At 37.4% G+C, this 27,158-nt stretch overlaps 1 protein-coding gene across 7 annotated transcripts in view; it reads left to right on the top strand.

Annotated features, from left to right (window-relative positions):
* Positions 1 to 27,158, top strand: part of RABGAP1L (RAB GTPase activating protein 1 like) — a 230,193-nt gene that overhangs the window by 14,971 nt on the left and 188,064 nt on the right. For 3 of the 7 annotated variants that reach the window (XM_015635753.2, XM_015635757.2, XM_033516280.1), the window contains 10 exons: positions 6,143 to 6,297; positions 7,489 to 7,681; positions 9,054 to 9,264; positions 11,174 to 11,348; positions 12,154 to 12,314; positions 12,789 to 12,899; positions 16,644 to 16,710; positions 17,851 to 17,953; positions 18,894 to 19,060; positions 22,877 to 23,021. In XM_015635753.2, the coding sequence (XP_015491239.1) occupies positions 6,163 to 6,297; positions 7,489 to 7,681; positions 9,054 to 9,264; positions 11,174 to 11,348; positions 12,154 to 12,314; positions 12,789 to 12,899; positions 16,644 to 16,710; positions 17,851 to 17,953; positions 18,894 to 19,060; positions 22,877 to 23,021 (1,468 nt within the window). In that variant the 5' untranslated portion in view covers positions 6,143 to 6,162. Of the gene's footprint in view, positions 1 to 1,231; positions 1,340 to 2,453; positions 2,552 to 6,142; positions 6,298 to 7,488; positions 7,682 to 9,053; positions 9,265 to 11,173; positions 11,349 to 12,153; positions 12,315 to 12,788; positions 12,900 to 16,643; positions 16,711 to 17,850; positions 17,954 to 18,893; positions 19,061 to 22,876; positions 23,022 to 27,158 lie in introns of all 7 variants that reach the window. The other 4 variants (XM_019007609.2, XM_015635755.2, XM_015635754.2 and 1 more) reach the window with 3 other exon arrangements.

Raw genomic sequence — 27,158 nt, 5'->3', positions numbered from 1 at the left:
GATTTACACAGACTGATTTTTTGACACCTAAATTTTTCTTCTGAAAATACCACTCAGCAGAGAAGATGGTTTTGGGGCAGCTGGTGAGCTGTACGGCCTCAGCATAGAGAATCATATGAAATTTTATCAGCCTGTTTAGTCTTTCAGTGAAGAAGCATTGAAAAGGTAAAGCTCTGTGTATTTGCAGCACTTCTGGCTTTCTGGGGAAGGTGTCCCCCATTAAAGGTAGGGAGCTTGTGGGGTAGGAGCCAGGGTAATGTAGAGTTTTGATACATTTCTGAAAAGAAGATGTTGTGGCTGAGACTCGTGGTTATATGCTTGTATGTGTGGAACTGTTCATGTCCTGTTCTCTGAGGGGCAAGTTAGAGAGTCACCACTCCACTAATCTGGAAATTTGAGTCATGCAGTGATTGCAAGGCCAGTAAGTTTAATGCTCATTTTTCTGTCATACAGTGTATCCTGTAGCTCAAAAAAGGGAATTAACTATGCCTTTGGGTGTATATTTCTACTTCAGACTTAAGTTAGCAGAAGATGAATTTCTGCATAGCTCTATTGGACCTTCCTCTTCACAAAGGTCCCAGAGGTTCTCTTGGGGAACCATAGTTCTGAAAATAGGTATCTTATTTCCCTAGTTTTTTTGTATTTTTTTTCAGTTTGAGATTGTCAGGCAAACTGTGTGGCCTTGAAGCTTGCCTTTAATACAAGCCTGTTTGTAATGCTTGTATTATGTTTATTTCTCTGCTTTAGAAAGTATGAATTAGCCTGCTCTTGATTGTCTTCTTTTAGGCAGGTAAGAAACTTCCTTTCGAAACATGTTTCTTGTTGCTTACTGAAAATAGGTCAACATTTATCTTCCTTAATTGCTGTCTTCTCATAGCTCCACATTTTCTAATTTTTTTGGTACTTATAGTGCTGAAGCAAAAGATTTTTTTTTTTTTTTTCTTTCCACACACCAACAGTAGACCTAAAGCAGTAACTTTGAAATATTTGCTGAACACAAAGTGGAAGTAAATACAAAAAAGTCTGGTAACTACTTTCAGAAGACTGATTCATTTGTGTTTGCATGTAATCTTTTTGCAAGTCTGGATTCAGTGTGAATACATGGAAGAGTTATGGAGGGAAGGAATCAGAGTGTTTCTGTCCTGTGTCCCTTGCTCTGATTCAGTGCTGAATCCCCCTGGATTTTCTAGAATCGCTGTTCTTTACCTTCTCTTGCTCTTTAATCACTTAGGCTACTTTACAAAGGCAGCTGTAGTGAACTTGGGATGCCTCTCTGGAATGAAGTGGGGAAGCTGCTGGGTTTGAGCCTTCCACAGCTTAGTACTGTACATATGTGAAGGTAAGTTCTGATCACTGGTCCCAAAACTGTCCAAGTAGTATGGCTTAGTTACCTTTTATCCAGGACTTTGTATAAGCAAAACACTGATGTACATCAGAGAGGTCTGGCTTGACCAAATCTACATAATAAAGCTCACAAGAAAAGCAACATTTTTTTGGCAGTCCTTTTGTTGTCCCTGTAGCTTAAAATATATTTTGGAGCAAGATCCACACACCATACCACACCTCCATACACACTCTCTCTTAAAACTATGTCTGAATAATTTCTTTTTATCTCAAAAGTTCTTTGGTCTTAAAATCTGACAGAAGACCTTTTCTGAAAGTCTTATTTAAAAAAAAAAAAAAAATTTCATCAAGTAGGTTTTCTGAATAATTTCCTCCTGTGTGTTTTTTCCTGACTTTGTGTGTGTGTGATACTGCTCACCAAGTATGGGGGGACAGTACCTTCTCTATAGGAATGAGCACAACTGTTCAATGTACCTCTTGTAGCAATGACTTCTTCACAGTAGCAGTACACACTTCCCAGTGTTCCCTACTGTGAAGAGAACTTTGACTTCAGATTTTGTTGTCATCTTTTGGAAGGTATTGTTGGAGAAGCTGCTCTAACTCCTGGCACTGAGGATTTGGGAAGGAACCATCTGATCTAAGGTTTCAATCTTTGGATCAGCTTTGGCAGAACAGAGAGCTTATTTTTCATTTGGAACTGAACTCCGCCAGCAGTTTAAACTAAGGGACTGGACTTGGAGCTGAGGCAGCTGAAGTGCATTGGATTTTCTCTTTGCTGTCCCTGACTGCCAGCTCCTCGCTGCTGGTTGCTGCCCTCCCAGAAACTTTAAACTGGTAATGCAAATGCTAAACCTTATTCCTTAGGATCCTGAGCCAGCATTCAGCTGTTGAGGTCATCAGGGAGTAAACCTGATGTGATTGTGGACTGAACAACTGTCTGTATGTTCTGACCAATGCAATCAGAAATAAATTCTTACATTCTTAACTTTAAACTTTTCATAAAAAAGGACAATTTAAAAAATTAGATGCTTGAGTTTAGTAGTAGGATTCTGTTCCTAGATTCTGTTCATGTCTAATAGTCAACTGTCATTTTTTCTTTACATTTGTAGGAAAAGGGAGCTTTGAAGTGCATAATTTGGTAATGAGTAAAAAGAGGACTAGAGCCAATGACACAAGGGAAATGAGAGTGACCATGCACTGACTGCAGGTGACTGGAAAGTCCAGAACGTGTTTGTGTCTCTTTTTGTCACTAAAGAATAAAAAAACTTCTTCAGATGTTTTTCCCTTCCTCAAATAACATTAATGCATGATTCTTTTAGAGAGGTTTTTATTCTTTTTACTGCTTTTCCTCAAAAGCACTTAACTGAAGCATTAGGTCACGTGTCTTTATAATGAAAACAGAAATTTTTTTAGGTAGCTTACTACTTAAGGTGATGTAAATCTCAGTAATCTTCATGACAATCACAGCTATACTCTTGAGTAAAGTTCATATCAGAGTTTAAATTGTTTTGTTTGAAGAAATGACTTGTTCCTGATTTTTGGTGCTTAGTTTGTCTCTGGCATTTTTGGTCAAAGACTGATCATAAAATATGGTGTATAAAGATTTTCCTGAATGCCTGATAAGCTTCTGTTTGTGTTTTATTGCCAAACAGAAGCTAAAATGGCTTTGTTTGTACTGCAGTGGGAAAGGGGAAGACTGACAGTAGGTTGGATTAATCTGTAATGAAGGGCTGGAATTAGGGGCTCTGGAGTGCTAATTTATCCAGTTTATATAGTTATGTATGGAGAAAGGTGTGTGTCTGCACTGGTGGTTTGAGCTGGTTGTACAGGCAAGCTTGGAGTACACTCTTAAACACATTAAAGGCCTTGTAACTCAGAAGTATTTGCAAGAATGTGTGTGGCACAATTTGAAGGAATCTGACCTGAATAAGGAGCTCCTCACAATCATCTCATGTTTATAATTTTTTCTTTACTTTTGGGTTAATGTTTAGGAAGTAGAAATTCTCTTAAACTCCCTTTACCCATGTGGGGCAAGAATATGTATTTAGTGTGTCCATATGCTTCTGTATTTGCATGATCCTAATTTTCTCTGGCTTTTCAAATGGTACATTTTCCCTCGTTTTATTGTTGAAATCCTGCTACAGAAAACATTTCTTAGTTCATATGGTGCTTCTTGGCTCTTACTTCCTTGCAGAAAGAAGAACTGGTGATAACCTAATGTTAGCAATCTCTATTTGACTTGGATGATAAATAAAGTAGGACCATCTTACATTGGAGTTTCTGTGTTACTTTCCTATAAGTAAGCTCAAAAATTAAACTTAAATATACTAAAACACAAAAAACTGTCAAAATAGGATGTCTTGTGATCCCTCTTTGTGCAGATATGCTGGAAGTGGTGGTTGAGGCTTCATTTTTGTCATCATCAAGTCCAGCAATAAGAGAGGTAGAGTGGGAGGAAGAGGGGCCTCTGACAACCTGGACCTTTGCTCCTGATGTGGCTGACAGTCACCTCTACTGTTTTCTTCAGTGCTGATGTCACTGCAAAGATAATGATTCTTCAGGATATGCTGTATCTGGGGACCATAACTTACAGCCTTTCATTGCCTTCAAAGAGTTCTGTAATAGTTAACCTTTACTTTCATATAGAGGATTTACTTTGGAATTAGTATTTTGAACTAGACTTGCTGTTTATTGCAACAAGCTGTTCAGCACTGTTTTTACACCACTTGTTAAAAAATACACAGAGTTAATAAACATTTTGTAACATACTTAAACTCTTGCCTGGTAAAACCTTGGCTTCCTCTTGCCAAGAAAATCTTTAAAACAAAGATGCTTTTTAAAAAATTGAAAGAAAACCTATTGCAGCAGTGAGTCCATTATGTAGGCTGGATGGAACTCAGCTTACTTTATTTGTCAGGAAAATATTCTTGCTTGTGAGTTCATGGTTGGTCTGGAGATACGAAAGGTGTCAGAATGAGTGAAATTGCTCATCCAAATTTCTAGCCACTCTCTAAATATTCCAGCTGTTGTTTAGAGGCTTTTTTTATAAGGTGATTTCTACTGAGTTTTATGCTGTACAAGTCAGTTGTCTAAAGAGCTTGAATTCTTTTTTCTGGAATTCCTACATATAATACTCTCACTAGGCTGATTGGTAAAACTTGGTTTTACCAACACCTAGGTTGGTGGCTTGGTAAGGGAGAGGGAGAGGCTTTTTGAGGAGTTGCATGTAAGTTATGCCAAGCCAGGTCTTTGAAAGTGCGAAAGCATGTTGACTAGTTTCAAAAATTATAGAAAAGACTACAGTATTGAAAGTTGTCTAGTTCCCACATTTGCTTTTTTTTGGCTTGAAATTGCAAAACTTTCTCTTCCCTCTAACATCATAACTAACACCTGTTTGAAATGGTGGAGAACATGCATGTCTTTGTTCTTTTGTGTGCTGTTTTTCTAGTTCCCTATAGCTAGACCTAAGTCAACATTCTTCTCTTGATCACTGGGTGGTTGAAATTGGAAGAGAAGCAAGTGTAGCACAGATCTGCTTTTTGGTGCTGCTGGGAAGGGCAGGGTGAAGCTTAATCTCTTCTTGTTCCTGGTCACAGCAGATGTGGGTTGAGCTGTCCCTCCTTGGGCACTTTCCAGCCTTGCAAAGGTGACAGTCACAGATTTTTCCCCCTGTGCTGTCTGTGACTCACCTGAACTCTGAGTCTTAAGCACATTATATCCCAGCTCTCAGCCAGAGCAGTATTTTTCAGGAAATTGGAATGGAAGTACACCATACGTAGAAGTGCATGATCTTTATAAAGTTTATAAAGTCTGAAAATATGTTTTCCCTTCTTTGACACAGAAAATATAAAAATAGATGATTTTAAAATACAGAAGGTGTAAGATTCAGCTCTTAATTCTCTAAGGAAGGAGGGAAGACTCATTCTGAGTTAATGTAGGTCATTCTATCTTTATTTGGTAGATACCTACAATAGGTGTCCTCATGCTGGCATGCTTGGAATGTTTTAGCTCTGTATTTTTATATGAACTTGTAAGGTATGGGCTTACCATTATTTTGCCCTTTTTCTTTGTTTCTAGATTTATTTTTTTTCTTGTGCAGACATGGGAAAACTTGTTCTTGGTTGCCATAATATTTATAGTTTCTTTGTGGCTTGTGTTTATATATTTTTAAATATGTGTTTAATTTTAACTAGTGTGGGTGGTATCTGGGAAATAAGGTGAAAAGGATCTGATTGTGGTTTAGTGTCACTTTTGAGTTCATCACTTATAGATATAAAAGATAACAAAAGCCCCTAACATTCTAAATGTAGATTGCTAAATATTGTTTTTATGTGGAGAGCATACACTTGGTATGTAGGTTTTGGGAAATTAGTCTTCAGGTAATCTGTATCTTCACATGACCTTTGTGACATTCTGGGTAAGAAAAATACCTGTATGAGGGAGAACCAAGGGCACAAATTAGGGAGGTAGAGGAAGCAGACTCTACCTTAAATAAATTTACTCTGAGATTAAAAGCAGGGGAAGTCAAAGCTCTGGGGTGAACCTCTTCATCTGTTACCTATATACATAGATAACAGGTGCTGCTGTTGAATCATAGAATTTTTAAACACCAACCTAAAATCGTAAGATTCCTTATATTAATGAAACCAGAGTTTGATAAATACATTATAATACAGTAGTATAATTTAAAATACTATATTATTCAATAATAACTTAATATTATACCTATTTAACATAGTGTATACAGCTTCTAAACTAATTTTCTTTTTCTTTTTTCGTTATTTGGTTCTGGTGGCAGGAGGAGAATACTGACCTGAGATGGAAGTCAAAACATCATTTAGCAAACCCAGCAGGATTCCTGAAACCGTATCCACATTAATTAATGAAGAGTTTGTCTTGGTTCATCAGAAATCTGAGGATGCCTCTGGAAATGATGAAAAGCCACAGCTAAAGGTTTGCTATGCCTTTACTTTTAAATGTGCAGCGTGGTTTGTATTGATGAAAAGAGTGCATAATTGGTGTATGCTTGAGGAGAGTCTTAAGCTGTAATTTTTATCCTTGCTGTCTGCCAGTGAAATTAACAGCTTGGATTAAACAAATCTGTCCAAAAGTGGCAGTTCAGGGTTTTTTTTAATAACTTCTTTGGGGGTTAGCTTTGTTTTATTCTATGGATCTATACACTAGTAAAGGACTTTGCAAAGAATGAGGTTTGGTTTAAAGCTTAATATTCTTTATTGAGGGATCAGAGACTGTTATCTTAAAAGCATGTAATTAGAATGTATAGGAATAGATTGCACGGTGTCTTGGACTGTAGTTTCTAATTTAGTTTTCCTGCTTAGTGCTACTTTAAGCATGAGTAAGACTTTTCTAAAAGCTTTATACCTCTAAATAGCAGAATATTTTAGTACTTGGGTGACAGCTGGTTGGTTAAATACAAATTTTGCCATTTGAGCTGTAGTAGCTGATGTATTGATTTTGGTCTGCTTGGAACAATAGGAATTTGTTCCCCCCTGAAATGGCCTAGTCTGGCTTTGCAGTACTCTTTGACAGTTATTTACAGCTGATAATTTCTGTCTGTATTAGACATTATCTGCTTCTTTAGTCTGGAAAGGGGCTGGTGAAATGGAAGCAGAATCCATGATGCAGCTTTGGCCATGGTTTTCTTTTTTCTGAAAAGCTGGTACTTGTGAAAGATACTATTTTTCTTTTAGGGAGTGTGTATCTCCAATTTTTTTTTTTCATTTCCTTAGGCTTACACCACTCTAATGTGTGGGAAAATTGGTGAAGCAACTGAAATGTACTGGATATGACTAAGAAAGTAAAATTTTCTTTAAGACTAATTATAACAAAGTCTTTTGATCTCTAGTCTGAATGGAGGCTCTAAATACACAAACCTATTATTCTAAGAAAAGTCTGTAGTTTTTTGATGGATGGTTTTTGGATTAGCAATGACAACATGTGCATTTTATGTAAGGGGATGTTACACTGGATTATATTTGATTCATTTTTATTGAGTCTTGGTTTGTTGTCTTGTTCAGCAAAGTTTCTTCACTTTTGCAATTAGTAAGACTATGTGTTTGTAAACTAATAATGAAAGTAAAACCACAAATACCTTCAAAAAATACCATCTCCTTCTGCTTACAGGTATTTTCAAATGGAGATGAGGAGTTGGAGAAGGCAATGGAAGAGATATTGCGGGATTCTGAGAAAGACCAGTTTGTCACTGCACTCCCAGAAGGTTTCAGTGATGCCAGTGGCCAGGCAGCTGTGGATGGGTCAGCAGGACAAGCAGCTCAGCCATCTTTGCAGCTTGTTTTAGACCCTTCTACTACAGGTAGTAGTAGAAAGCCTGAGTGCTTTCCCTCTTCATCACACTTGGCAGGTTTTTTCTTTATGCAGTTTCAAGTTAACCCTATCATAAATATAAAGCTTTCCAGAAGCTTTTTCATTCCAAAACTGTGTTGGAGGCCTCCCTCTTATTATTTGTTGAAGATTATAGATAAGAATAGATTGTCATCAGGTACTTTGAGCTTCTCTGCTTTGGTCAAGATAATGTTCATTTTGTCTTCAGCCAAGGATTAGTTGGGACTAAGGACTGTATGAGTTGCTGAGTGGATGATAGCTGAGGTGGATCTGCTGCTGCTGGAACTCAAGACGTTTCAGGGCAGTATTCATTGATGGTGCTACCTGCAAATGAAATACAGCCTGAATAAACTGATTAAACTGTCCATCTCTGATGCTGTCAACAGGTAGCAGTAAGACTATTTTAGGATTTGATATGCACTAGGAATGATTTTGGTACTTGCCTGGTGTTTGAAGTTTTCATTAAAAGGGGAGGACTAAAAGCTTTTAATCTAAACTATATTGTATATATTTTAAGTAAAATATATTGTAGCTTTTTAGAGACGCATATAAAATCTGCAATAAAAAATATATGTGTTCTGTTACATATATTAGGAATACAAGGCTGTGGTCATCTTTTTGTGCCTTGAACTATAATTATTTTTATCTCAATAGCATGCAGGGCACTTCTGTGGCATTTTGTCAGCCAATTCCCATAGCATCTGTTGGAAATAAAATAAATATGTTCCTGTGGTAGAATAAGATAGTCTATATGAAATGGAAACACCCATCTCTTAATTACATGTCTGCTGTATTTTTGAGAAACTTACCTTACTGTCTTCTTGTTTCACATTCTTCAAACAGAGCCCAACCCTTTGCATGAATGAACAAAGAAATACTTGTAGATGTCTTTCACCCCACTCCAGCCCCAACAGGAATAATTCTGTTTTACAGCCTTCATGGTTCTAAGTATTTTGGCAGTATCAGCTATAGTAATTAAAAACAGGAGTAACAGAGCACACAGAAGGGTTGGGACTAGTGATCTTCAAGGTCCATTCCAACCTCTTAATGTTCTGTGATTATGTGACTACTTAGAAAGACTTAGAATGTCCTTGTTTTGTTCCAGTAGTGCTGAAGAGAACCAAAATGCAGTTTGTCCCCGTGCCACCCTTGGAAACATGAATTAGATTAGACCAGACTTCACAGTAATATTAAGTTGTCAAATGAATTTCTTGCTGTTGGAGCTGAACTGTCTAGTCTCATGTCCATCCCTGGAAAATATAGGAGGTTTTGCTGTGGAACTCATTGGAAAGAAAAACCATGTAAGAGTAAAAGCAAATGCCTAAAGAAGTGTTTTCTTTTTTCAGAAATCTCTGCACCAAGGCCATCTTCTCCCAGTGAACCCCCAGAAGAGGACAGTGTGTTGTTTAACAAACTGACTTATTTGGGTTGCACAATGGTGTCAGCCCCACGGAATGAACCAGAAGCTCTACATGCCATGGCAAACATGAAATCCTCGAGTCAGGCCCCTTTACCTGTAACGCTCTATGTTCCAAACATTCCAGAAGGCTCTGTAAGGTAACACACAAGAGTTTCATTTGTTGCTTAAGCAGACATATAAAAAGTGGTTTCTGATTTTGTTACTTGCACAGGGAAGTAGAATTGCTGGATTTATGCCTGAGGTTGTTGCTGAAGACAGTTAATTTTGAGAAATTCCTCTGAAGCAACAAAATGTGTGCTCAAATTTACCATGCAGTGCATGGCTGGTGGTATCAGTTGCCACACAGTGTCAGCAAAAGCATCTCTTACTACCTTAATATCTGTTCAAATAGGATAATAAGAGAGATACTAGAAAGGGAGAGATGATAATAACTGTGCTCTCCTGACCTCCCTAGTCGTATCAACACTTTGAAGGTCCATGTGTTGCAGGAGTCCTTCTGGCCTTGGATTTGCTGCAGAAGTGTCAGTTTAGGCTCTCCCATGTATGTTACAGAGTTGAGGTGCCAGTCTCTGCTTCCAGTTGCTTCTGTGCAGAAGCCATCTCTGACCTGTGTCTGCCTCATGATGCAGATGCTGACAGTCTCCAGATACTAGAAAATATTTACTTTCCCCATATGAAAAGGGTCTTTTAATTAGTGATGAGGGAGTCAAAGGTTCTTAATCAGGGTGCATTAAACATGCACCTGCAGCATTCTTGCATCCAGAAGTGGGAACATCTCAATAGCCAAGATGTTTATTTTTAAGCTCTGATATCAAGGTGTCAGAAGGATATGATTAGATTTCTTTCCTTGCCCTAGCTGTGTTTATATATTGGCTATCATCTTGTAGAGGAAGAGAAGGACCTTCAAGAATATGTATTTTTTTTTCTTCCATTTTGTTCTTTGAACCCAATTTGAGTTTCATTTGACATTAGAAATTATTTCATTTGTATACTTCTACAATGGCAACAGTCATGGTCACAGGATGTAAGGTGTTCTATGCCTAATTTTTGTACTCAGTATGTCCATTCAGGAGGGTTGTTTTGCAAGTGAAGCAGCAGGTTCCTTTGACCCTTAATTTCAGAGGAGATCAGTAAATGTGGGACTACTTAAGAACCTGCACAGAACTGGAAAGGTGAATCCACATGTGACATAACACATTCCATCAAAGCTTAGTTGATACTAATACTGGCTTTGAAGAGTGTATTCCTACCTGGTCTCTGAGTACTTGTCCTGTGACATTCCAGTTATCATGTCCCACCAGAATTACAGTGGACTGAATCCTCCCAGGGGTCCTCTTGCCTTTAGTCCTATATTTTTATTGTTACAGACTTGGGATTTTAGGTGACTAATGTTTATTGACCCTTGATGTGAATTTGCATATGAACAGGTAGTGAGGAGACAGGAGAACCACTGTTATTCTTTAAAAGTCACTATCCACCTGTTAGTCTGTTTTGAAACACCACTCTCATGCTTTTAAGTTTCTGAAATATTCTTTGGGTTCTGTGAGAGTGTTTTAAAATTTGGGATGTGGTCCTAGATCTGTGATAAGTACTCACCTGAATGTTGGCAGCGTTTACTAACCAGTATATTGTTGATTCTGAAATCGTTTTCGTAACTATTTCTTAAACAGATATTTTAATTTCTTTTTAATGTTGCATTTTCTTTGATCTTTGTATACAAATCACACTTTTATGGTTTTCTGTGGTTTCTACATTTCTTCTTACATGTTTTTCACAAGCAATGGCCATTGTTTACTGTTTGATCTAGAGGTACTGTATTTGTCTGTATTATGGTGTATAAAAGAAATAAAGTCAGTGTTACAACCAGGAACATTTACACCTTAAATTTGTAAAGCCTATCATTTCTCTTGCTGCTGCCCATCTATTTTGCTTGAATTTAACACTAGTTAGAGTTTAGATCCTTGTTTATCTAATTGCAGAAAAGCCTTTTAGGTAGGTGTTTTACTGACCTATTCCTTTGATCTTCTCTGTTCTTTATCTTGCCAGAATAATCGATCAGTTGAGCAATTTGGAGATAGCCTCCTTTCCCATCTATAAGGTGTTGTTTTGTGTGCGGGGCCAAAATGGGACTGCAGAGAGTGACTGCTTTGCATTTACTGAGAGCAGCTGTGGAACAGAAGAGTTCCAGATCCATGTTTTCTCTTGTGAGATTAAAGAGGCTGTAAGTATTCTGCGGTGTGCAGTGACTGGGAAGAGGGATAGAAACAGTGTTTGAAGAGGTCATTCCCAATGTGGGAGTGGTATATAGTGCCTTGAAAAATAAGTTGGCACATATGAATGAGTTTTGCAGAATGTGCAGCTAGTCATACATGAATATTATTATAATTTTAAGTCTTTGCTTTTAGTATTTCAACAAAATTCCAAACTGCAGTGTAATGGGAAGATCCGGAAAGCCTTGCTTGGGGTTTTTGCAGACCTCATTTGGGAATGTTTCATACTAAAGTTGCAATATATACCTTTGGAATTAAAAAGAGCCATGTTATGGTACTCTCCCCTAGATATTTTAGGAAGAACTAAGAGAACTAAGAGAGTCTGGGAGAAAAGGACTTCTTGGGGTGCAAAAAGAGAGGCTGAAAAAACCTCCTTGGATTTTGACATCTGCTGGAGCAAGCTGTAGATTGTGTTGTTAAAAACACAACCTGAGAAGTACATTATGCAGGTCCTCTAATGAGGACCTAATTCCTAATTAGGTCTTGCATTCCTGCATTCCTAATCTATAATCTAATTTATATTAACTCACGGAGCATGACATGAGCAGGGAATATGTCAGGAATGGAAAAATAGGAGATGTTACTGAAGTGGCTTGGTTATTAAACGCATGATGTTCAGTGCTTTGTGGTACACAAGGCATGGTTTGTGTTCAGTATAAGAGGCAAGTGATTTTTTGACCTTGAAAAACATCATAATGCCTCATTAAAAACACTCTTATTTTTGATCAAAATATTAATGATTTTGCTTTTCTGCAGGTCAGCCGAATTTTGTACAGTTTCTCCACAGCTTTCAAGCGTTCTTCCAAACAAGCATCTGATCATGTGAAGGACTTTGTGCTTCCCACACCAGATAGTGATGTGTACACTTTCAGTGTCTCCTTAGAAGTCAAAGAAGATGATGGAAAAGGAAATTTTAGGTAATCAGAATGAAAAGGGAAAAGCAGAAATCTCTTTGGAAAAAGCCCACAGCTACTTTCCACATACACAGCCACTGTGTTGCAACAAAATTCATTTGACCTCTTTTCATGAGCAGATATGCTATAAATAGGAAGCTGCTCTTGTGATGTTACAGTTTACTTCCCTGTATTTTTTCTGTAAAAAGATTAAAATTCAGGATACCTTTTTTCAAATGAATTTCTTTTCATGGCATTGTTTCTTTTAAGGATGCTCAATGGAGGCTTGTGCAAATGGAAAAGGTAGTAAGAAGTCTGTTAGAAACTTTAATCAGACCAAGTTTCTTGAGTAAATATAGTCTAGTGGTCTCTTTTTTGTTGTTTTATAAAAAAATCTAATGTATTTTGAATTAATTGAAAATTCAGAAAATGTAGACACTTTTCTTTATTTAACAGTTCATGTTCTTTACCTGCTGAAGGATGTTTCTATTCTTTTAGCCCTGTGCCAAAGGATAGAGATAAATTATACTTCAAGCTAAAACAAGGAATTGAGAAGAAAGTGGTGATCACAGTTCAGCAACTTTCAAACAAAGAACTGGCTATTGAAAGGTAAAAATCTTACTGAAATGATGAAGGTTAGATTTTTGAAAGAACGATGTTTTATGTAGTTTTCTCTGGCTTTGCACGTTACATGCTAGAAAAAAATGTTCCAATAACTCAAAGTATGATTGCACAAGAGAATTAATGCCACCAGATGGCAGTCTTGGCAAAAGAGTAACAGTGGGAGAATTTGGTTCAAGTGAAAAGGAAATTCAAGGTAACAGGAGAGTCAGGAAAACCTACCCCCAGCCCTCCTGAAACACAGCTGATCTCTTGATTTGGTTTCAAGCTTTTACTTTATAATGGAAACTAAAGTTTTAGACAAGGGATATACAGTAGAATTTTTATAATTGTTTTTGTGTTGAAAAATTAGGCTTTTTTTTAAAAAAAAAATCTATTTTCAGTGTAATTTTAATTTAAACAATTTTGCCTTCAGGATTCAGACAATAAGGCATTTATGAATAGCATTTGATTATTGCTTTTCTCCCCAGGGTAAAACTATCTTTCTTAGAAATTAACTTTTATTTTCATGGTGTTTAGAATATTCAATTGGGGATGTTATTTTTTCACCACAAGCTTTGCTGTGAAAAAGTTATTTAATTAGAATGACATACACAGGCTTGTAAGTTGTTTTATATACTTACCCCTGATAAGATTAAAATTCAAAACTGGTGAAAGATGAATGCAGGTTACATCACACTGAACTTCTGAGCAATTTAATGTGTCTTCAAAAGTATTTCAAAGTGGAAATTACAGTGCAAAATAATATTTCTGAAGAAATTTTGTCTCTGGTCTAGAGATTTCAAAATTCTTTTGTCATGGTTTCAGGAGATCAAACTTGGTTGCTGCTCAGAGAAAGTGCTCCCTCCTTGTGTTCTGGCAGAGCCTAGGGTTGGGTCAGGGTGATGGAGAAAGTTACTCTCATGTGTTACTCTGGCCCTTCATGCTCTTGTGCCCTGCCCTAGGTTTTGCCAGTTTTTATTTGGATCAAAGCAGCTGAAGAGATGTTGTCCATTTCTGAGTCATGTGTGGCACTACATAGGTTCAATCTCACAATGGGGGATGTCAAGTCTCAGTTGTTCTTAGGATTCAGGAAGAAAATTCTGGTTAATGATCAGAGGCTTTAAGAAGGTTTTTCTGAAGAGTGAAATAGCCTTTCATTTTCAGAAATGGAAGGATTGACACTCTTCTCAATACAGTGGTGTCTACATATAGCTTGCTACCAGTCATACATGAGAGTTAATCCTGAGTTATGTAGGTGTACCTTAAGTTAAAGTCTAGGCTGGTATCCCTAGAACTGAATTACAGAATATTGGTTGGATTCTCATTAGTAGTGGAGACTCTTCAAGATCACAGAAAACCAGAGTGGTTTGGTTTGGAATGGACCTTAAAGGCCACCCTGCTCTGTCATGGGCAGGGACCCCTTCCACTAGACCAGATTGCTCCAAGCCCTGTCCAGCCTGTCCTGCCCTGAGCACTTGCAGGAATGGAATAAACACAGCTTCTCTGGGCAGCCTGTGGCAGGGCCTCACCACCCTCACAGGGAAGAATTTATTCCTGATATGTAATGTAGTCCTGCCCTCTGACTGTGTGAAGCCATTCCCTCTTGTCCTGTTGCAGTGTTAACTTAATACTATTAGCCTTATCCATCAGTAGCATTTGTATTTTAAAAATGAAAATATACATTAGTGAATAACAGTTACAATTCTTACAGTTCTCTTTTTTTGTTTTTGTTTTGTTTTGTTTTGTTTTGTTTTTGTTGTTGGTTTTTTTTTCCCCTGCTGGTCTAGAAAATAGTGAAGTATGTGCAGTTGCACAGAGCTGCTCGGTAGCCACCTTTAAGTGCAGAAATGCACCAAGTCTGAAGTGAGACTGAGGCCCACAATCTGTGCAGCTCATTTTGAATCCTGGGTGTGTGGTTGAGCCTCTTCATGTCAGAGGCTGAATGTGCTGACAACTGTTTCCTGTAAAATCCATCTTCTGCAAGTGAGGGTCCTGACCTGGTTTGAACTGATTTTCCTCTTTGAAATAAGAGGCAAGAGAAGCCCTAGCTCTTCTTGCACTGGGATGTTGCTAGGCATCATAAGTCTCTGCTTCTGTGAGAGGCAGAGGTTACTTGTTCCTGACTCCCATTCTTTTGGAAACACAGTTCCCAAAAATTTAGTCTGTCACGCATCAGAAATTGTGTACATCTGAGTGATGCACAGCAGCAGTAGCATCTGGGAGCTGTTGTCTTTGAAAGGCACAGGTATTTTGCCTGCCTTGGGGTCTTGGCCTTACATTTCTCTGTATCAGCTGTACCAGGAGCTGGTGACCCCACTCCTCCTATCAATTACAGCTCTCTCAGAGCTGTTTCTGCCCCAGGAACAAGAAGTAAGTGCTGCTAGGTTCTGCTCAGTTTAATTAGTCTCTCAGAGAATCTGGTTTGTGTGGCTAAATCCAAATTCTGTATCTGAGCTGCCTTGGGTGTTTTACATGGCACTCCATTATGGAGATAGATAAATCAAAATTGTTGTCTACTGTTTATTTACCACTTAGATTTTTTATGATTCTAATAGTGAAAGAGTATGGATAATGGAAAATACTATTGTGGATGTAAGTTACTCTTAAGGGTAATGAGATGGAAAATGAAAATCATATACCCCTACTGTCATAGGAGAAAGCTAGATGGGGTAGTAATTGCATATCTTGAGACTTCTATAGTTAATAGTGTTATTAAAATTTTAGTTGCTGGTGTTCATATGTCCAAGCAATATTGTTCAGACTATTACTTAGTTCTGAAAGTCAGTGAGAAAAAGCAGTTTGATTATCAGAGAACCAGACAGAAAAAAAAGTTCAAACAAAACTCCCTGAATTACAACCCAGATTTTCCATAGTATTTCAAATAGCAATTACTTTAATTTTTTTTTCTTTTTTCATTTGAGATATAAGGTGTTTTAAAAACCTGTGAAAGACAGCTTGCTGTTTGATGCAAATACATAATTCTGTTTGGTATTTTTATTCATGATGGAGTATGTTCAAAGGAGAGAAAGATATAGATGATTTGATGAATCCTCAGATCTGGATTTGTACCTTCAGTAGTCAGGAGGTTTGAAAATCTGAATGTCTGAGAAAATTTTTGGGTTTTGTTTTTTTTTCTCTTAAAAATATCAAGAGCATTTTCTTGTTAAATGTTTGGACTGGAATTCTGGAATTCAAGGCCCTGTATATCACACAAATTGGGAATTTGAACAAAGAAGAATGAAATCTTAAAACTGAGCAAATTGTTATTTTTTGGGTTTTTTTAAGGGTCCATGATGCTATGTGATTTTTTGCAGCAATGCTATTATGAATTATAGAATGAATGTATCTGTATTTTTTCCTGTGATTGCATGAGAACAATTTTTAAAATAAGCTGGGGGGAGAATGAATTTTTCCTGCCAGTCTCCATCACTAATGCATAGGAATTGTTGGTATCTTTGAACCTGATATTAGAAATGGTCTGTAGGAATAATTGAGTTTTCACAGGCCAGATGCTGATTCCTGCCATCTTCATTCTGGAAAATAATTTCATTGTCTTTTCTGTAACATGTCTTGTGTTGTTTCCTGAGCGTTGCCATAACAATAACAAACAACTCTGAAAGGTACTCTTATAATTAGAAGCAGTAGGTGGCTGTCCATTATGTTCAAGCAAAGACTTTTGTATTGTGAAAAGCTAATATATGTCCTTTTTTCCCTTTTTTTTTGTTTTTTTTCTTTAAATAAACTTCACAGGTGCTTTGGGATGTTGCTAAGCCCTGGACGAAATGTGAAGAACAGTGACATGCATTTACTAGACATGGTAATACTTAGCTCTAATAACCTGTTAAATAAGATAAGGTGATTTGAAAAAAAAAAAAAAACAAACCAGCAAAATGAACTTGAAATATCTTTTGCTTTGTTTGGCTTTTTGTTTCTTAACCTCTGGGATTTGATATCTGCAATCATAAGATGGACAAAACATTTCAATTCATGTCAAAGCCTGTGGCATCTGGCTTTTGTTCAGTTCATGAAGCAAACTAGGTTGTTACAAGTAACTGATATTTCTGTATTGTGTTAAGCATCCTTTCTAAAAATTTATAGCAAATAATTGCTTTCATATTTGGGTGCCAGGGAAGTGCTCTTATTTTTCCAAGGGTCTGAAAACTTTGCATTTGTTTACTTAATTTGATTTTAAATTCTTGCCCAGAGTCTGAAGTAGTCACTTGTCTTCTACGTGCTGGAGTTAAACCCATCAGATCTTCTGGTGCTCTATGGTTGTCCCAGTTGTGCCTACTTCATTTCTGTGCTCATGCTGCTGGTTCTAACTATCAATATTTAGTTCTCTTGTCAGACTCATTTACTGGCCTGATTCTATTTACCAGCTCATTTTTTTCCTGGTTTTATTTGCTGAAATCAGTTCAGATTTTCCCTTTTTATTATTTGATTATAAAACTAAATTAATTATAATGAGTTTTGGAGTGTTGTTGTTCTTATAAATCTATACAACACCTTTTCACAGTACTTGAATTCCTGTCTTTACTCCACCTTGAATTCTTTTTACATTCACACTCCCAAGTACATTTAACTGCTGGATGTAATGGACTGTTAGTTTGTTTCTTGACTATAGCACAGAAATAGACATCTGTGATTTCCTTTCAACCTCCTTTCTCCATATTTAAATCGGGAGAACTCAGTCACTTTTATTCTTCTGACTGAATTGTAGAGAGGGAACATCAGTCTCCTTTTATCTATAGAGGCTACCAAACCTATAGAGGCCTGTGTGATCTGTAGGGACTCTTCCAGAGAACTTCAGGAAGCATGTGCTTGCCTCATACTAGTAATAGTTCATTCCATTAATTCATTTTCTTTAAGGTTCTTGGAACTATTTCTCATCCCCATGCCTCATCTCTGAGATTTCAAACCATGACTGTAATACAATCCTGTATGATTTTATTTTTAGGAATCCATGGGAAAGAGTTCTGATGGGAAGGCTTATGTCATTACTGGAATGTGGAACCCTAATGCACCCATGTTTCTAGTACTTAATGAGGAAACTCCAAAAGGTAGTGGAACCTAATCTGTGTATTTGTCTTACTCAGCAGAGGTTTGGTGTATGCACTTTCTCTTGGCAATCATGGTGCATGTCTAAGTACATGAAACATTATGTTCCAAGAGTCCATTGTTAGGAATTTTTCTGTATAAACATGCACAACACTGAGTTGTGAATAATTGTTCACAGAACAGTGTGGTGCTGATTTGGAGATGTTACATTAGTGTTTAAGGCTGATTTGCCTGCTGTCCCTGGTTATCAGGATTTTTTTTTGCTTCTAAACATTTGAAAGTTTTTGTACTCAGCAAAGCATTATGAATGTTGGGCATTGGGGTTCTCCTCCTTCTAGCTGTGAGTTGATTACAAATAGCATTTCATCTCCTGCATCTCAGGGCAGCTGGCCATGATTCATTCAAGTACTTGATTGTGTAGCAGAGTTTCTTATTGCTGGAACTTATGTTCTCTGATGGGATTAAAAAACTTGGAATGGAAATCTGGAGTTTGTTTTCTGTCCTGTGGCAGAGCTCATGTCATTTTGCTTTAAGGCATATCCAAGTACCTACAGCCAGTGTCACTGTTCTGCTGATGGATTTTCAAACCACATTATTTCTAGTAGCATGTAACAGAACTCCTTACACTTCACAGTGTGACCTTATCCTCTGCATGCTCCTTTTATTTGATGGGGATTGTGTACCTTAATGGTGTTTTCTTTGTGTGATATCTTGCCTGTCTTTAAAAAAAGAACATAATATCTTTGTTTTTGAAGTTATCAGAGTTCCTTGGTACAGTGCTTAATGCACGCTTTTATTCTGTGCAGCAGGCTTGGAGGGTGTAGAACTCAGGTAACTAAAGCAGGTGCAATAGGGTCATTAGTGAAACAGAAAGGATTTTCAATTTGAACAGCAGTTTATAAATTTGAAGTCTGACTAGTTTTTCTCATTTCTGTGTTTCAGATAAGCGTGTGTTCATGACTGTGGCTGTGGATATGGTTGTTACTGAAGTAGTGGAGCCAGTCCGGTTTTTGCTGGAGACTGTTGTGCGTGTGTATCCTGCCAATGAACGCTTCTGGTACTTCAGCAGGAAAACCTTCACAGAAACTTTTTATATGAAGCTAAAGCAGGTAATGCCTTTGTTTTTTTTTATTTAGAACATTTGTCTCATGTGTCCTAATTTGGCCTTTATAAAAGTTAGTATAGCACCTGCTCCTCAGCAGTTTGTTTCTTTTAACTGTTTATTTCAGGGACGCTCTAATGCATAAGGATTAAGTACATGTGTATAGTTTTAGTGCCTTTGTGTCATGGTTTAACCCTAACTGGCAAGTAAGGCCCACACAGCCGCTTGTTCACTCCCCCACGGTGGGATGGAGGAGAGAATCAGCAGAGTCAAAGTGAGAAAACTCGTGGGTTGAGATGGAGACAGTTCAGTAGGGAAAGCAAAATCTGTGTGCTCAAGCAGAGCAAAGCGGGGAATTCATTCACCACTTCCCATGGGCAGGCAGGTGCTCAGCCATCCCCTTGGGGAACAGTGTAACACTGGCTTGGGAAGACAGATGCCATCATTTCAAACATCCCCCTTTCTTCCTTCTTTCCCTCACTTTACATGCCAGGCATGATGCCCTATGGTCTGGAGCATCCCTTAGGTCAGCTGGGGTTAGCTGTCCTGGCTGTGTGCCCTCCCAGCTTTCTGTGTACCTCCAGCTCTTTTGCTGGTGGGGTGGGATGAAGAGTAGCAAAGACCCTAACTCTGTGTCAGCAGCTGCTGGGCAGAAGCTGAAACTCCCCTGTGTTACCAACCCCATTTCCAGCAGAAGCCCAAAGCACAGCCTCACACCAGCCCCTGTTGAAGGAACGAACTCTAACCCAGCCAAACCCAGCACACTTTGTAAACTGAATTGTAATGAGTTGTAAGTCATTGGTTTTGTGGGCTTAAACTATTTTTACCTGCTTATTGAATTCTCTTCAATTCTCTACAATCTAACCTCTAAAGCAGGTCCATTTGACTGATAAAACTGGGAAATGACTTTAAAATTGTTCATTTTAAAATCAAAGGGCTACTGACATTCACAGTATGAAGGCAGATGACTGTAAGAATTTGGCCCATTTAAGACAAAGGAACCTAATGAAGAGGTTTAAGAGAGTGAGGCTGTTATGATTGTAGCTCAAGTCCCCTCTGGTTTTGGCATTGGCTGAGGTATGTACAAGAGACACATCTGCTCATGGTCACTGTAGAATGATGTGCAGCTGCATCCTCCTGCAGCCACTGCTGACCTGCTTTCTCCAAAGACTTGTGTCTTGGTATTGGCTCAAAAAGTGAAGAGCAGGGGCCAGTTGTACTGTGGGCATTGGAACAGTGGTGCATCATCTTTGACTAAAGGAACCAAAGAGCAGTGATTCACTGAGCCTAATGGGACTTTTGAATTATAATCTTTTTGTGAGGTGCAGCAATAGGTCTGAAAAAACCAAGTTGTGTTGATGTTACAAGGGAAAATTGCTACTGTGTTTAACACTTAGGGAGTAAATAAATCTCAAGCAATGTTGTTTCTGTATTTCTTCTAGAGATTAGCATGGCAACTTGTAATTTAAGAAAATCTGAGAAAGCCTACTGTTACATGCAAATAAGAATATCTGCATTTTGACATTAAAGAAAATACATTTAAAAGTATTCTGCTCTCAACAGTTTGATACTTAACTCTAATCAGTTCAGCTTGCCTTTTAAATCACTTGCAACTATACCATTTTTAATTGAGTAATATGGATGCTTTCTTTTTCTCACCCCTTATAATGTGACAAACATACACGTGCCTCTCTTCCCTGAAGAAACACGTGCATTTCTCCCTGCTGCAAAATTCAGAACTTGCTCTGCAGATCTTTAGAAAAGGAATATTTTTAGTCTTAGTAATCTTTCTGCAAGATGAGGTCCTGATTGTGGCTGCCAGGGTCTCTTTGGGTGACTTGTATCAAGACTTTATTTCACCAGTTCTCAGTTGGACAGTTGCATTGCGGTAGCTGTTCCTGCCAACACCTTTGAAAGATCCTGTAGCCCACGGCACTGTTGCTCCTTGGGAAATAACTCTGCAGATAACAGTGGGATCATCCATTTGTGAATTTCTTGGGAAAGCAGTTGGGCATTAAGTTGATTCTAGAAAAATCATAACCCTTCTGAGGAAGGATTCAGACACATTTAATAGTGTGAACTGAGATGGGTAAGGTGTGGTCGGGTATAAAGAATGATAAAAAAAAACTGACAGAAATGGAGGTTAATGTGTAATTCAGGATTGTTCTTTGTAGCTATCTTAACTGTATTGCTCATGCACATTTTCATTGTGCATTCATAGAACATGGTCCTTGTAGTGGTGGGTTCGTGCTTCAGAGAAAACCAATAATTGAATTTTTTACGTTTTATACAGGTGGGTCTTGCAGTTAACCAGAACATGTGTAAGGAGCTGAAAACCTGTAATTATTTTAACATACAGCAAAACCTGCAGTATCTCATGCTTTACTCTCTCAAAAATAAAAGTTATAGAAAACAATGGTTAATAACATAAGTGGCATCAATACTTGATTGATTTAACCAAGTGCTTTGTAATTACATAATAATGGTGTTATGTGAGAATAAACGAAGGATAACGGCTCTGATGTTATCCTACTTAATTTTATGAGATGCAGGCCATTTATGCCTACACCCCAAAATTAATTAAACTGACTTAATGAGAAATTTAGTCAGTAAAACTGGCTGTTAATTGGAGCCTCTGCTTTAAGGGAAGTGGGTCTGAATTATTAATCAAAAATAAATGAGGAAAGGTTTCTCACTATAAAATAATTTATATTGTGTCAGTCCAAACAGTCCCTGTTTAAGGTGCTCATCTGCATAATTTCACCAGCTGGTTGAAACTGCAAGTGTTGGTCAGTAATTCATGTGTATCTCCAGTGCAGGTATCGTGGAGCCTTTCAACTTACCATATTTGATTTTCAGACAAGTTGAGGGTACTCTAACTGAAACTGTGTTCGTTTTCATGGTTAATTTGATTATTTTGGTATGTTCCAAAAATGACCTTATTTTAACTGATTAGGCAAGATGCACAAAGAACAAAATAGCACAACATTTTGGGCTGCTTTATTTAATACCATCATTAGTTTGCAGTTCTATACAATTCTCTAAAAATATAGTAATCACTGCATGTCACTGAAAAATAACTCTGTTCATAACTGTAACTCAGAGGAAAAACTAACCCTCTTTTTATTTTAAAACTCGCAACTGCTTAAACTGCAGTTAACTGCTATAGTTGACTGACTTCTTTTCATAGGAAAGTCATAGAAGAATAGGATGGTTTGGGTTCACAGGGACCTTCAAGATGATCTAGTTCTAACTCCCCTTCCATGGGGTTCCATTACATTTCTCCATTGGAAGGAGTGTATTTTAAATTATATTCTGTGGAAGAAAGAGGAATTTTCTTGTTTTTTTAGTGAGTAAAGGACTAAAATGAGTTTTTCACGATTTAAGGCTTTTCAAAAGGGTGAGGTCTTGTTTCTTCTTTAGTCTTGTCTTTACCTACCAAAAAAATCTTGCCATTATTTTTTCCTCTCCTCAGGCATTCAGTTCCTGTTTCAGTTAGTCCAATATTTTTCTTCTTCGTTCTCTCCTATTTTCTTTAGCTGAGATTTCTCTTTGACTTAATCTCATTATAACTGTTTAAATTGGAAAGCTTTTTTTTATCATCGTTCTGAACAATACTGAAAATGGTTGGTAAGGGGCAGCTTTGGACATAATGCAGTTTTATTTTTATTTTCTATCTGTAAAACTGAGAGAACCAGAGCTGTCAGATACTGCCATCTATTTGTGCCTAGGTAAAGCAATTTGAGGCAGTCCTGACCAAACTATTGTTTAGCCTTTCATAGCCTTATTTTTCAGCTTAATACATACCCATATTTTGGTTTAGTCTGAAGGAAAAAGCCACACGAGTGCTGGAGATGCAATTTATGAAGTTGTCAGTCTGCAAAGAGAATCTGCCAGAGAGGAAGAATTAGTCACCCCAACAAGTGGAGGAGGGCCTATGTCATCCCAGGAGGATGAGGCAGAAGAAGGTAAGGATAAACGAACATTTACAGTTTTCATTGATAATACTATTATAGTTCTGCTCTTAATTTACTCAATTAATTCTTAATACAACTGCCTTGGAACAAAAGATCACCAGTATTTTTCTATTAGGAGTAATAGTATTTTTACCAAACCATTGTTTGGATGTCTTCCAATAGCAGCAGCAGACGACGGGTGTCCATCTTTCTGTGTGCTTCAAAAGGCATTGCTGAGGCACCCGTGCTCTGCCAGCAAGTTACAAGATGTTTTTCAAAGGTATTTTCTTCTGGTCAGAAGTCATTTGCCTTGAGAGTGCTGTGTTGCTAAAGAGGACAGCACAAAATTAGGCTTTGAAATGGCAGGTATTAAATGCCTTTTATAAAGAAAACAAAAAAAAAAATCTCAGACAGACTCGTATGGGGAAATTCCTCATCCTCTGTCTGCTTAATATGTGACTTGGTTTCCCTCACTTATATCTAGAGCTTATTAAAATATCTCCTGGTTCAGTTGGGGATTGCTGCAGTTCATGAACCCAGTGTATTTGCCTGCCCTTTCCAAAGCTGACATGCCTCAGTATATTTCTCACTGGTTAGGGTTTTTTTTTCCTCAGGGGATGGAATTTTTTGTTTTGTTTTGTCTGTTTGAAGGCCTTTGGCCTACTGTTGTCTGTTTGTTGTCTGGGGATTAGCCCATAGCATTCAGAATAGGCTTTCCATGTACCATTTTTGATTTGGATGTCTGACCTACCAGGAATTGTGATCATTTTACCAAGTTATTCTACAGTTTTCTGGCACTGTTCTGTCAATACTGTAAAAAAATCTCACTCACTACTGTGGAAAATTCTTCCTTGATTCTTAGTTGTAGGTAAGTATTGGATTTTAGCTTGTGCAATATGAGTCAGAACCCTGGGATTAACACAGGCTGGAGCAGGCAGGTGTGGTTAGTCTTACAAGCCAAGCTCCCTTACATATCTCAGGTGACACCAAGCTTGCAAGAAAACCCACAGTCAGGTGCTCTTTGAACTTAGATCTGATTCCTGAAGGGGAGTGGAATAGACACAGATTTGGAATGTCAGTCCCCTCTTTGTATCAAGTACAACTTCTGAATAGTAAAAATGCTATTTTCGCCAAAGGGATTTTTCTGTTCCACTGATGTTTGGGATTGCTTTGCTGTTCAGAGAAAGAATTAGCTCAGATGTGATCTTCGGAACTTGTGGATAAGTGTAGTGTAATACAGCTGTTGGTGTTCTTTTCATTGCTGGATGTGTGAGTTGTAGAGCCAGATTGATTTCTGAGACTTGTTTTGTAGGGTAAAGTTTAAATGATTGATTTTTTTTTTTTTTTACCAATATTGCTGTTATTGGGAAGAATACAACTGTTCCAGAATGTAGTGAATGCAGCACAATTAGGAATAGCATGGATACTGTCCTCTTGGTACTATTACAGAATGGCTTTATCTTATTACAGAGAAAAAGTATTCCACTGGAGTAGGAGCCTAAGTTTAACTTTGGTTTAGCTCCCTAATGCTAGTTTCCATATTTTAAATGTAGATTACTTCCTAAGAGAAGACATTAAAAATATGATGCGCCTCTGTTCTCATGGAAACCACATTTAGAGTTCTTTGCCGAGAAGTTCTTTATCCTGGAGGATATGCAGGTTCAATGAGTCATTTGCAGTTTTTCTAAATAAATCTCTTCATTCTTTTTTTTTTCTTTTTCTTTTCAGGGTACTAATTATGATGATGGAAAAAAACCCCTTGAGTTTACAATGTCTTGTCTTAGCCTTGGAAGAAGGCTTTTTTTTATGATGTTAAGTGTGATAGCTACCTGGCTATATAGTTTCTTTTTACTTTTCTCCTTTTTTAAATTTTTTTTCTTTTTCTTTTTCCTTGTATGCCCACAGAATACTCTTTATTTGATTTCAAAATCACTATACATTGCATTTTTCTTGTATAAGAATGCACTGCATCTGATTCTTGTGTACTCTGCATGCACACAGCACACTGGGATGTCTTGTGCCATGACTCTATGAATAAAGATGGTCATAAAAAAGAAGGCATTTTCCAATATTCTTTGCTTTTTGTTTTAATTAAAGGCTAAACATGGTACATGCCAGTAATGATTTTAAATAATCACTACACTAAAGTTAAGCCTAAAATCTTTTAAACAAATGCTTGTAGAAAATGGAGATCATATACTCCCTAAATAACATTCTTAGCTTTTAATATTTTTTCTCTTTTATCTTGATTTTTCATGTGAACAGCTATATAAAAATTTTAAGACCTTGCTAAGATTGTGAAATTGTTACTTAGACATCTTTCAGGTCAACCTCACTTTTGTTTTTTAATTACTAATATTGTAATAGATATTTCTGTCAATCCAGTCAGTTACAGTCCCTTGCTTGGAGGTGAGAATTTTAAAAATATATTTAATTTTAATAATCTCTTGTCAAAACCTAGAATGTAAAGTGCACTTCTTAATAAGAAGCTTTCTGTTGAATTCTAAACATTTTAAAAAGATGAAAATGTACGATGAAGAAATTCTTACACTTTCTGGAAAGGTTTCAAATGAAGTGGATTTAAGTATCAACTTTTATTAATATGCAGAAAAGTTCACTGTTAATATTTAATCTTGAGTAGAACCTTGTAACAAGGTGCAGAGCATAGTTGGTTGAACTCCTTTTTCTCCTTTCTGGGGCATTCAGAAAGGTGAGAACATGTCCAGACTTGATGGTGTAGATACTGCAGTATTGAAAAAAGCAGAGCCCAGAGAGCATTTTATTGTTCTGTGGATGATAAAGTGGCTGGCTGCACTTGTGAGCTCAAGCACTGGGGGAAATAGCTTTCCAGCAGAAGCATTTAAAGGAGGATGTAGTCCCAGGAATAAATAACAAAGGGAGAAAGGGATGAATAGGTTGGCTGCTTTTAGCAGCAGTGCTTGCTCAGATCATATGTGAAATTATGATCTTCCTTTGGCTCTAATATTTGAACGATTTTACTTTTTTTTAATGATATGTAACATTTCAGGAGAACACTAGGTAACTCCATTTGAGTTTGTTCAGGAGTCAGGAAAAGGCTGGAAGGTTAAGGGTCACTGTAAGCAGGAGCAATTCTGTTCAAAACCAGAAAATACTCTTTAAGCTGATTGTTACTGAGTTGAAGATACTTCTGCTGAAGCTTTCTGTGGTGCCAGGTGTCTGGTTAGGAGCTCTTGCTCCCATCTGTGAGTTTGCTGCAGAGTAAGCACAGAATGTTTAGCAGGTATCCTGAAACAGGTGGAAGGTAATTCAGGTAAAAAATGAGTTGCCTACCAAAAAGAACATGAGCTGTAGGGTGCTTCTGGAACACTCAAATGACTTCCAGGAACACAGAACTGTTTGTTTGCCAAGAGAAGAAATAAACTGAAGTAAAACTTTTATCTTCCTACTCCCTCTGGCCATCTGAACACTAAGAACAAAAGGAAAGAGACAGACAGCAGAAAAATTACCTTCAGGGATATGGAATTTCAGTGTGGAGATGGTAGGATTTGACATTGAAAACAGACATAAAAGAATAAGGGACCATGAAAGTTTCAGGAAAATGCTTGGGGTGTTGTGTTGGTCACACAAGAAGAAGGTGTGTACAGTAGGTGGGAGGTGGGCAATACTAAATGATCGGAGATGATCGGCCAGAGGAAATCAAAATGCTGTGTCAAGTGTTGTGGGTGGCTAGAGGCTGTTTTCAGTACTTAGGAAAGCAAAGGAGTAGAGGAGGTGATGTTTTAGGAGTGAATAGAACTACTGAGACAATATTTAGTGATAAAATAGGGGTTATGATGTGAACAAATGAGGGTGATTGTGTGAGAAAAAATACATCACTAGAGTTGAAATAGTCAACTCTTGCATTTTAATCCAAATTAAAAATAGCTTTATGTACTTCACAGGAACTGTTTGTTATATTAATCCAACACAGAGTAAAGTTGGTGGGTCCTAAATAAGATCAATTAAATCTGTCTTGGAGTCTTTGCTATCTCCATAAAAATTAACTAAACTATCACATATCCTAAATTCATGAGGCCATTTGGCCAGTAGCTATCTCAAGACAAAAACCCTTTCTTAAGTTCCTCAAGAGTTTTAAAATACAGACACTCCTAAGAATAGCATCCAAAT

Source organism: Parus major, chromosome 8 (assembly GCF_001522545.3).
Source record: "Parus major isolate Abel chromosome 8, Parus_major1.1, whole genome shotgun sequence".
Lineage (NCBI taxonomy): Eukaryota > Metazoa > Chordata > Aves > Passeriformes > Paridae > Parus > Parus major.
Note: the sequence above shows the minus strand (reverse complement) of the source record. Positions and strands in the feature narration are given on the sequence as shown.